This window comes from Misgurnus anguillicaudatus, chromosome 19 (assembly GCF_027580225.2).
Source record: "Misgurnus anguillicaudatus chromosome 19, ASM2758022v2, whole genome shotgun sequence".
NCBI lineage: Eukaryota > Metazoa > Chordata > Actinopteri > Cypriniformes > Cobitidae > Misgurnus > Misgurnus anguillicaudatus.
Window position 1 is genome coordinate 47,422,523 of NC_073355.2, and position 12,690 is coordinate 47,435,212.

A 12,690-nucleotide genomic window follows, 5' to 3' on the forward strand; every position below is an offset into this window, starting at 1 on the left:
GCAAATTAGTCCCATCTCTACTCAATTGCACAGCTCATACTGTAGATATTAATATCTGAATTAGTGTCCTCCTCTAATCAATCGCACAGCCCGGACCATAGATTTTAATATGCAAATTAGTCTCCGCCTCTGCTCAATAGAGACAGTGTGCAGTTATCCTAGTTTGAAAACACGCCCATCGGAGGGGGAAACAATCTAACCATCTCCATTGACTTTGTATTGCGAGAGGCCGCCTCCTTGTCATTTCTGGCTTATAACAAAAAACTGAATAATGCCTAAAAGCTGCTGTTTGACAATGTGTACAGCTAACAAGCCAAAAAACACAGAAATAAGTTTTTATAAGCTGTCGAGCCATAAAACTCAGCCTTTAAGGAGAAATTGAGACGGATGGATTGTTTCCCCTCCCCCCTGGGGGGCGTGGTTTTCAGGTTATGGCGTGTTGCGCTATGTTTCTATCGCACGGATCGAACTATAGATATGAACATGCGTATTAGTCTCCGCCTCTACTCAATTGCACAGCTCATACTATAGATATGAATATGCGAATTAGTCCCGCCTCTACTCAATCACACAGCTCGGACCATAAATATGAATCTGCGAATTAGTCCCCGCCTCTACTGAATCACACAGCTCGGCCCATAGATAATAATATGCGAATTAGTCCTGCCTCTTCTCAATCGCACAGCTCTGACCATGGATATGAATATGCGAATTAGTCCCCGCCTCTACTGAATCACACAGCTCGGCCCATAGATAATAATATGCAAATTAGTCTCCGCCTCTTCTCAATCGCACAGCTCGGACCATAGATATTAATATGCGAATTAGTCTCCACCTTTCTTCAATTGAACAGCTCAGACCATAGACATGAATATCCAAATTAGTCTCTACCTCTACTCAATTGCACAGCTCAGACTATAGATATTAATATGCAATTTAGTCTCCGCCTCTACATAATCGCACAGCTCGGACCATAGATATTAATATGTTCATTTGTCCCAGCCTCTACTCAATCGCTTAGAGCACTTATTGTCCGATTCACATTTTTACATTTCCTTTGGTGTGTAAGTGTGTATTAGTACATGTTAACGATATACAAAAGGTACAAACCCCAAAGTAAACAAATACACGAGTTATCCTCTCCAACGTAAATCTCTTTTCTTGGACTACAACAAACACATGGATTGTAGGCAACAGTTTACTTCCTGGGATTGGTGATGTAGACAAGACCGACATTATCATAATTCCTTCTGCTTCGTCTGTAAGTTAACTCCTTATTAGGAACCAAATCTTTCAAACATGGTAAGAGCGTCACGTTTCCAGCTGACGTCAGAGGTATTCAGACCAATCACAACGTACAGATTAGCTGGCATCTACTCAATCGCACAGCTCGGACAATAGATATGAATATGCAAATAAGTCCCCGCCACCTTTCCCACCACCTCGTACCATAGATATAAATGTAAATAGATGCTACATTCTGCACTTTTAGACACATAACTGTTAAGTTCAGGTTCACACAATGCTGCACGTTTGCAGCACTAATATTTAAAGCGCTGATATAAACAATGTGTGAGCATCACAGTTGCTCTCAGTACTGCAATCGTTTCAGCATCCATACATAATATCTATGACTCGAACTGCTGATCCATGCTTTCAACTGTGTTGATGTGATTGGTTACATGTTTACGACGTTGAAAACCAAAAAGATTTTAAACCGCGGGAATGACACTGTCTCTAATTATATGGAGAAAATACTCAGCGATGGTGTTGAATGATGAATTTGCACTTGGCTTGTTAGCATATTAGAAACACCACATAGACATATAAACAACAATAAAAAACAGATTTTCCCCACAGGGGGACTTTAACCTGGATTTCACACCCAGGGTCACGTATCTGATGTTTTGTCATTTTTGTCATTTGATGGATAGATAAGGCCTCTCTCAGAAACCCAGTGAGAGAGATGGAATCAAACAGCTGCGAGTGAGAACACGACGTGTCAGAGCAGACGAGAGTCATAAAAGAGTGCAAATGAGCGGCGTTACTGCGGGGACAGTGATTATGATAATGGCAACAATAAAGGCGATGGTGGTTATGGTGATGATGGTGATGATGATGATGCGGGGGTGATTAATGTTGGGAGATAAATGAGAACGATGTATCACACCCTGTCCTACAGCCAAAGTCTGTGTGTGTAATAATGAATGATGTACTGCATGTTTCTGCATGCACACGCGTGTGCGTGATCATAAATCACGGGCCGCGGGATTCCAGCACCGGTGTGCGCTCGGCATACGTAAGAAAAAGAGTGTATTTGGGATATTTGGTTGAATAAAGTGAAATAAAACAGACGCATTAGAGTAATAAGGCAAACTGTGCCGAACAAAAATGTCACTAAGTGCCAAAAATGTGATACTTCATAAAAAAGGTGATCGCTTAATGACATTGTCCATTTTTCTACACAAACTTGTGCGTGTGTGCATGCGTGTGCATGTGTGTTTTCATACTAATGCAATAATGTTGATGTTTTGATGAAGCCCATGAGTTTTGTTGATGGTGTGTTGGCGCGTTCGCGTGAATAAATCTGAACATTTTTTTCGCTAATGACAACATTTCGATGACATGGTGTCGTAAGCCAGCATGAGAAAATGTGTTTGCGTGTGCGTGTTTGTATGTGTGTGTGTGTTAGTGCGTGTGTGTGTTCTGCTTGGGCGAGTCAACGACGAGTGAAAACATCTATCATAGACGTCTGATGTTTCATTTGTGGCGGATCATCAACATAATGATAAAAACATTGAGCCAATGGCTCCGCTCCTCCACCCGAGAACTTCACACTGTGCTGTGTGCGTGTGTGTTGTGTGTGCACGCATATGTGTGTGTGTTTGAGACACTAACAGGTAGAGATTAATAATGATATTGTAGATGTATGACCTCAGGTAGGTCATCATAAGTCAGCGTCAGTTTAGCGCTGGAGTGAGTTATGATCTTCAGTGATAAGTAGGATTAGTTACTATCCTTTATTTTTCATTCATCGTGAGTCTGACCTGCAGCTACGAGCTGATGAACGGACGTCTCTGTTTCTCTCTTTCTCTGGACAGACAGACGACGTGACGCAAACTGTAGTTTCCCAACAGCTGATGCTCTCAGACTCCTCAGAAAAACAGCAACCCAAGAGATTGCACGTCTCCAACATTCCCTTCCGCTTCCGGGATCCGGATTTACGGCAGATGTTCGGGGTGAGTCCTGTGATGTCCTGACAGACTTTGAACGTGTCGAACGTGGTCATTTGTCTGAATGTTTTATTGGAAAAACCATGGTTATGTTTGTTTGTTTGGTTTTAACTTTGGGAAAACCATTGTAATTTCCGTAAGGGACTTCTCACATGAGACGTCCGACTTGCAAGTAACATTTATTCCACTTTGTAGAAAACACAAAGTTATTTGTGACCCCAAAACCAGTCAAAATTTTTCACATTCAGATTTATACATCATCTAAATGCTAAGTAAATAAGCTTTCCATTGATGTATGGTTTGTAAGGATGGGACAATATTTGGCCAAAATCTGGAATCTGAGGATGCAATAAATTTTTTTTAGAAAATTAAATTATATTTACGGCAGGAAATTTACTAAATATATTCATGAAAAAAGAAAAATCGATAATTGTGACCCATACAGTGTATTGTGGGCTATTGCCACAAATATACCCGTGTGGCTTATGACTGGTTTTGTGGTCCAGGGTCACATTTACCATGTATCACAATTAATTTAGAAATCACTGAGATAATACGATCAGTATCGACTGGCCCTATAAAACCAACTACAACTATGTATATCATTTAGCTAAATATGAAGGTAATGACTGCCAGGATTATTTGAAACATGGTAATGCGAGCACAGTAAACATTTAGCAAAGACACAGAATCTCCAAATTGACCAAATTACCTTTCTCCCAACAAAGCTGTAGGATACAGAAGACAGATTCACCAAGTCAGGTGCGCACGGGGTTCGCAGTTTTCCTGCGATTTTCCGTAAATCATTTCAATCATGTAAATGGGCCGTCAGCAGCTCGCGGTTTTAAACCGCCCTCATTAGTTTGGCTGGTGTCGGCCACTGGCTCTCTCACAAAGATTTTGTTAATTACAGCACAGACTGCAGCGCAGCCGTATAAATCACGTACGGCGTGCTCCGTGGCCTCTCTCTCTTTACCCATCATGCACTCTGATAGCTGGATTATTGTTCTCCGAGGCTGCCAGGCCCGCGTAAGCCAAATCAACACAGTAATTACAGTAGCTCGCAGGCGTTGTGTATAGGTGGTCCGGAGATATACGATGCAAACTCAGGGGGCTTTTCCGGGGAACGGCCATGCACGTACACGCGCGATATGGATGGCTGGGGATGTTTGTTTAATCACTATTAAGCAAGTTGGCACCTCCGAGGAAGATAATCCGACCCCGTTTCGCTCTCCGAGGGCTTATGTTTAGTATTAGGGCCAAACTGATCGCGCTTGGCTGTAATTGCTCCGAAGCTCTACAGGGCTTTGTGTGTGTTTCAAAAGTTGGACGGAAAGTAAACAAAGGCAATATGGCCATACCGTAGCCTTCACGGCTCACGTAATCCCGCCGCCTCATCCTGTAATCACTCCATCTGCCTGCGCAGATTGAAGAAAGCCCACCGCTAATGACTCACTCCTGCGCTAAACAAAGCTTGGCGCCTTTGATTAGCCTCACGGCTAATGGAGATTTAGCCTGCGGCGAGCGGGGCCGAAGGTTTCCTTAGCAGTGTTGCTAATTAGCTGCTTGGCTAACAGAGAGTCAAAGCAAAATGAGTGGGCTGTCAGGTTAGCGTCGCATGGCTAAAGTGTGGAGTCTGGGAGTCGCTAATGAGATCGGAGCGAGGGGCTCATTATACACGGTGGCGTGGAGTCGAGTGGGTTATTACAGAGGATGTCCATATGGAAATGTGAGGTAGGAAACGACGTAAAACCCATGGGTCTGTGGCAGCTTTGGGGACTTTTCTTCTGCTCAAAGGGTGTCTTACCTTCATCTCAGGCTTTCCCACTGTGTTAGCATTCCACCTGCGGCGTTCTCACTTTCAAGAGATGGAATTAGGGAATGTGCTTCGATCCCAACCCATCTGAGCGGTTACACTTCAGTGAATCACTGGGAAGAGCAAACTCTCCAATCAGAAGACATCAGTAGATACACGGCTCTCTCTCTGTCTGGGCTCTTCTCAATAGCGCTTTGATTTGCAGATGCAAATTCACGTGAATGCCTGCATGAGGTTTTTGCCAGGATACTTTGTGATGAGAGTGCCTGGATTTAAAGAGTTTCTAGCTGGTCATTAATCAGCCGAATTGCAAGACCAGCGTGTATTTCCATGCTGGTTCAGACTGGTTTATCTCGACCACCTCGATCATATTTATTCAATTGCATGTACGTGCTGTTTCTGTGAATCCCCCGTTGCACTTATCTGTTAATAATATCTGAACATATTTTATTTTCAAGGCCTCTGCCTTATGTATTTCTACTTATCTTTGTAAGTCGCTTTGGATTAAAGCATCTGACAAATGCATAAATGTAGTGTAATGTAATATAGTACACAGTACTGCGCAAAAGTCTTAAGCCAATTCAAGCCGTTTTAATGATTATCCCATATTTATTTCTCACTCTTTTATATACAATATGTAGATGAATTGTAAAAAGAATCAATTTTCAGACAATAATTACTTTTTAAAGGGGATATTTCAAAATACTTCTTTAAGATGTAAAATAAATGTTTGGTGTCCCCAGAGTATATGTGAAGTTCTAGCTAAATATACCATATAGATAATTTATTATAGCATGTTAAAATTGCCACTTTGCAGGTCTGAGCAAAAATATTGCATACAAAATATTTTAAATGCAAAAGAGTTGATGAACTTATGCAAACACTGATCATCATAATGGCAAAACTCAAATTAAAACCCAGTTGTGCTGTCAAATATTTTCTCTTTCTCTTTCCCTCTCTCCCTCTATCCATCTATCTATCTATCTATCTATCTATCTATCTATCTATCTATCTATCTATCTATCTATCTATCTATCTATCTATCTATCTATCTATCTATCTATCTATCTATCTATTCATCTATCTATCCATCTATCTATATCTATCCATCTTTCTTTGCACTAAATTCAATTGTGCTGTCAATTTTTTTCTCTTTCTCTCTCCCTCTCTCCCTCTCTCCCTCTATCCATCTATCCATCTATCTATCTATCTATCTATCTATCTATCTATCTATCTATCTATCTATCTATCTATCTATCTATCTATCTATCTATCTATCTATCTATCTATCTATCCATCTATCCATCTATCCATCTATCTATATCTATCTATCTTTCTTTGCACTAAATGGCAGTACCATGGTTGGATTAAGGGTGGTATTATTAAAATAAGATCCCCTTCTGACATCACAAGGGGAGCCAAATTTTAATGATCTATTTTTTCACATGCTTGAAGAGAATGGTTTACCAAAACTGGGATGATCTTTTTCATATTTTCTAGGTTCATAGAAACACTGGTGACCCAGTTATAGCACTTAAACATGGAAAATGTTATGTATATTTTTTAAACATGTAAAAATGATATGTCCCCTTTAAGGTAAAAGTGTTGACCTCTTTTGTCACTAAACACATCTTGAACTCTTTAAGGACACTTTATTTTATTTAGTTTTTTTAATCTTGCATACAAATGTTCGGTGTTTTTGGTTGTATTTTGATAAAAAGACACTTTATAAATGCTCATTATATCATTACACAAAACAAATCGAGTGGTTTCATGGTGGTCTAAGGCATTAATCGTTCTAATGTGACCAGGTACTAAACCGTTTAATGCTAAACTAGGACAAATCATTCCCCACAATGCATTGCATGTATACATCCGACAGAGCATGCTCGGAGGAAAACATCGCAACATACATAAATTTCCCCTCAAAAGAATTAATCTCCATCAATGGTCCATTACGCCTGGTTAAAACAATTAGCATCTGCCACACGCTGGCCAGGGAAAAGCCCATCACACACATGGCGCTCTCGCCAGGGAGTTAATGTGTTTGTGTGGGTGTGTTTGAACCCTCCGCAAAATGTGCATTCATTCGAGGAAATTGATAGATATCAGCCCACAGTTTCACGCTGATGCTGATTGGATGAGCAATAACATTATGTATTAAACAATCACGTGAACAAGGCTTTTATAGCTCATGAGACCCAATAGAGTCTCACACAGGAGACGAGTGTTTGTAAATGTATTTCATTATGTACTCGTGCCATTTATTTTTATTTTGAGTTCATAGCGAGACTTTTTGAGCACAGTTTGAGATTTCTAAAATAAGACTATTAGGATTTATTGTATAGTCACAAATATTGTCTAGTTACTCAACACATATGTGCAGTACATCATGTGTTTAGTTTCAGTTTCCTTTCTATTAGGTCTCATTCCTGTCTAGGAGAAATAAAAACATAAAATTAATTATTTTTCTTCAACGCTGTCGCATGGCAATTCGTACATATATTACGACGTAGCTCATTCGTATACTTTCATACGACCATATTTATATGTTGTTTTATGATAAGCTTTTGCCCCGTGATGTTAGGAGTGGGTTTTTTTCATACGTTTATGCAGTACTCACATTGTACACATTTTTACAATTCGTAAAATACGAATGAATATGAATTCACGTGAGATCCGTTTATGTTGTTATACGACTGTGTGTTGATATCTCACATGTTCCTCTTCGGATCTTCGGCAGCTCTTTTTTGGTCAAAATCGATCCCTCATGTAAAGTTCACCAGTGTTAAATCTGTAACGCTGATTTGTCATCTTTTCTCTTTTTTTGTGGTCATTCTGTTGTACTGCCGAAATTCTAGCATCAAACTATCTCTCGTTATCCAGCGCAGAACTCTGGCATTTTTTTCCGAATGATGGCAATGAAGCACGCCTGACAGCGTAAATTTCTTTTAATGAAATAATATGGCCATCGCAGACAGCAATTAAAAGCCTCTCTCGCTTTGAGCTCATTAGATGAGCTTGGGCTCGTCCCTCATCCCTGCGTTTTCTAACGATCTGAACAGCACGCAAGCTCAATCGAAGATTGCTGAATGTTCCCCCCTCAGGAATGATAGCACACAACAGAGATAGAGAGAGAGAGAAAAGAGGGAGAAAGCAAAACAAAAGCTTGTCATAAGCGTAAATAGTGAAATAAATGTGAAGGTATTTAAATTGTCTGCTGAGACTCACGTCAGAGACCTCCAACCACAGACCTCACGCCAGAGACCTGGATACACTTACTGATGCTATGTGCAATAACAAAATTACGAAAGTTTTACATAATCTAAAGTCTTTAAATGTTATTTTAGGAAGTCTGCCATGTGTATTCTGTGTGTTATGTAATTTTCATCTATGTGCTATAATGTTGTTATTTCATCTCAGGATTCAAGCTCAACTTTCTCATGGACGCAGTGAGAGACTTCTAATCAATTTATCTCGATCTCCTTCATCTTTCTTCTCTCTCTCTCTTTCTCTCTCTCTTCTTTTCTGCAGCAATTTGGGAAGATCTTAGACGTGGAGATTATCTTTAATGAAAGGGGATCAAAGGTTTGAATGACTCTTTCTTCTCTCTGTTTGTGTGGTTGTCATGATCTTTCTGTCTCTGCTGAACTCCTTTATTGGCTCAGAGGCGCTGGTTTGATCTTCCTCGAGTCAGATTAAAGACGAAAAAGTCAAAGAACAAAACAGACATGAAAGTGCGTATAAGTATGGTGATCTTGCCGTACCAGAGGTCACTGCCGGTCTCTTTATCTGGACCTGATGTAGTAATAAATCTTGACTTATCTTATGTAGAGATGCACCGATATAGCTTCCAATAATCTCTATGGGCCAATAAAATAAAAATATTTTTTACTATCATCTTATACAGTAAATACGTTTTTTTCTATCAGACGATAAAAGCATTTTTTTAGTATTGGCCGATAAAAACTTTTTTTATTTTTGGCCAATAAAAACTTTTTTACATTTGGCCGATAAAAGCATTTTTTTAACTATCGGCCAATAAAAGCTTTTTTACTTTTGGTCAATAAAAGTGTTTTCTTTACAATTGGCCATTAAAAGCGTTTTTTTTACTATCGGACAAGCAATTATTTTACTATCAGATAAAAGCATTTTTTTAACTATCGGCCAATAAAAGCTTTTTTTACTATTGGCCAATAAAAGCTTTTTTTACAATTGGCCGTTAAAAGCAATTTTTTAACTATTGGCCATTAAAAGCGTTTTTTTTTTTACTATCGAACGATACAAGCAATTATTTTTACTATCGGATAAAAGCAATTTTTTTCTATTGGCCAATAAAAGCGTTTTTGTTTTACTATCGGCCGATAAAAGCAATTTTTTTACTATCGAATAAAAGCATTTTTTACTATTGGCCGATAAAAGCTTTTTTTTCTTTTGGCCAATAAAAGAGGGTTTTTTACATTTGGCCGATAAAAGAAAATTTTGTAACTATCGGCCGGTAAACTTTTTTTTAAATTTTGGTCAATAAAATTGTTTTTTTACAATTGGCCGATAAAAGCAATTTTTTTAACTATTGGCCATTAAAAGCGTTTTTTTTTACTATAGGATGATACAAGCAATTATTTGACTATCGGATGAAAGCATGATTTTAACTATCGGTCGATAAAAGCTTTTTTTACTATTGGCTGAAAAAAGCATTTTTTTTAACTATTGGCCGATAAAAATATTTTTTTCACTATCGGACGATAAAAGCAATTTTTTTACTATCGGATTAGAGCATTTTTTTTTTACTATTGGCCAATAAAGAGTTTTTTTTTACAATTGGCCGATTAAAATATTTTTTTACTATCCGCGGATAAAAGCGGGGGGGTTACTATCAAATAAAAAAATCTATCGGCTGATAAAAGCTTTTTTTACTTTTGGTCAATAAAATCGTTTTTTTTTGCAATTGGCCGATAAAAGCAATTTTTTAACTGTTGGCCGATCGGACAATACTATCGGACAATAAAATGAATTTTTTTACTATCGAATAAAAGCTTTTTTTACTGTCGGCGATAAAAATATAAAGAAACATCACTAGTTTAATGTTAAATATTAATGGTAATTATATAAACAAACAACATTCAGAAAATGTAATCTTCAGAATTTAGTTTATGCAAGTTAACTTAAACACTATAAAACGATTAATATCGACAGATATCAGTTTAAATAATCGGCTATCGGTATATGTGGAAAAATGCAATATCAGTACAGCTGTAATCTTATTTATTCTTTAACCTATTTAAAGCGATAATACACCCCAAAATACAAATGATGTCATTGTCTCTTAACTTTCTTTTTCTGGAAATTTGAATATAAGAAAATGGAAGATTTTTTTTATTTTGTTGTTCTAACAAAGAGAAAATCATAACGGTTTAAAATGACATTAGGGTGTAAATACGATTCATTATTTTCCCTTTAAATTCTTTTCACTTGTTCCTCTGATGTAATTAAATCCCAGTACACAGAAATAATGAAGTTTGAACCGATCACATTACTGTGTGTCGTGATCATTATCCAACACTGTACCCGTACTTGTGTTCGGGGCCAATTGTAAAGCACACAATACAACACAACACAATGATGTTTTCCCCCCACAGCTCGATATGATGAAGAGAACAGCCCGATCTGCTCGTTGTGTGTCCTACAAAGCCCATTACCCATGATGCCTTGCTGTCCCGACCACCAGCATCGCTGTATAATGAACCGACCGGCCCATTAATAAACAATCTATTTTCTACGAAGCAGCAATTTGCATTCAATATGTTTGTCCTTGTTGAAAAATGGGGTCTGTTTTACCCCTCTGTGTAAGCTAATTATTGCATGATAAAACACAGAGGGCTGAGAAATGCAGTCGTGTGAAATGTCTAAAGGATTAATTTTGCCCTCATTTTTTTTCTCTCTCAAATCATTCCTCTCTCTTTCTCTCTCCTCTGCAACTCATCCATTCACACTTAACTTATCAAATTAAAGTGTTAGTTTGGTAAAGAAATGCTTGTTTTACATGCAAACTCTTTCATCCTAATTCCTCATCTTTCTTCATGTCGTGTGCTCCTAACGCTCTCCAAACCCTTTCAATGTTGTTTCTCTCTCTCTCTCTTTATCCCCTTGCTTCACTCCGTGCATCATCAGGGCTTTGGCTTTGTAACGTTTGAAACGAGCACAGATGCAGATCGCGCGCGGGAGAAACTAAACGGTACAATCGTAGAAGGACGTAAAATCGAGGTGCTTTCCTTTTTCCCTTCTCTCCTTCCCTCATTCCTGCCCGCTGACCTCATTTCCTGTCCTCATCCTGAGATTTCTCCCGAGAGCATCTGCACGCTTCTTGTCCATGCATGTGTGTTTATGTATGGAAGAAATATTCTGGGTTAAATGAAATGCAATTTAAGATAGTTTATGTATGACTTGTCGCATGGAAACATGATGGAAATCACTCCAAAATGGGTATGCTTCAAGAAATAAAACATAAGGAGATAATTTATGAAAATAACCCAGAATATTCCTTTAACTTTATTTATAATCTGAGGAAAATATTAAAGCTGGACTGAATCTTTTGAATTTTCGTCATCGTCATCTCTCATTGGATGATGCACAAGCAGTATGAATCAATCAGATCATATATTGGGTATATTTGTATCTCTTATTGCTTGCACAGTATATATATCATCATTTTTATTATATAATATCTCATCTTCCAGAGAAATTTCATAATATTGCAGCATATTCTGTAATGTATTGTGTGTGTGTGGTTAGATTTGGTTCAGAGAGCTTTGAAGAGATGCATTGTGGGTCATTACAGTAAAAGGCGTGAGATATGCTGACATATATGCATGTTGTGCATGAGCGGGTACTTTTACTCTTGTGGTTTTGATGTATTTTTAAATCTCTCTGTCTCTCTTTCTCCCAGGTGAACAACGCCACAGCCAGAGTGATGACAAATAAGAAAGCAGTAAACTCGTACACAAACAGTAAGCTCCTCAAACAAGACTAACAGTCCTGGCGGTTTACTCTTGACCATCGCTGACAGATGTTATTTTAACCCCAGTGGGATCTGTTAAGCAGAAGTGTTTGCTGGATGTTTTTATCGGTCTGTTTCTCTTTAGGTTGGAAACTGAATCCAGTTGTTGGAGCCGTTTATGCACCTGAGCTCTACGCAGGTGAGAAACACTGATTGGAAAGTGAAGTTTTTGACAGATGCTGTAACCTGCTTACCAAATCATCATTTTTTATTGACCATCTTTCACCTCAGACATTTACAAATAATTTTTTATGTGTAAGTTACCTCTGTGGTGATTTTCCTGTTGTGACTTCTTTGCATGTGAACGAGTAACAGCAACACCAGGAAGTTTCTGAATATCTTGAGTAGATGTTGATGGGCCGACGTTAATGAGATTGTTGAGTAGTTTTTGAGTAGTTTGTTAATAATCATAATCATTTTGAATGAGCTGTTTTTAAGTATAGTTTCATTTTCTGAAGAAACAGTAAGTGGTTCTTCTAAACACAACTGCGGTTGCTAAGTGGTTAAAAGGGTGTTTTGGGTGGTTGTCAGGGCATTTCTCTATTATAATATTAATAATAATAATACATTACATTTATATAGCG

The 12,690-nt window shown here is 38.2% G+C and overlaps 1 protein-coding gene across 9 annotated transcripts in view; it reads left to right on the plus strand.

Moving 5' to 3' along the window:
- LOC129436739 (RNA binding protein fox-1 homolog 3) overlaps positions 1–12,690 on the plus strand; it is a 295,528-nt gene that overhangs the window by 253,153 nt on the left and 29,685 nt on the right. For 8 of the 9 annotated variants that reach the window (XM_073857800.1, XM_073857794.1, XM_073857795.1 and 5 more), the window contains 5 exons: positions 3,102–3,239; positions 8,584–8,637; positions 11,221–11,313; positions 11,996–12,056; positions 12,192–12,245. In XM_073857800.1, the coding sequence (XP_073713901.1) occupies positions 3,102–3,239; positions 8,584–8,637; positions 11,221–11,313; positions 11,996–12,056; positions 12,192–12,245 (400 nt within the window). The remainder of the gene's footprint in view (positions 1–3,101; positions 3,240–8,583; positions 8,638–11,220; positions 11,314–11,995; positions 12,057–12,191; positions 12,246–12,690) is intronic. The other variant, XM_073857798.1, reaches the window with a different exon arrangement.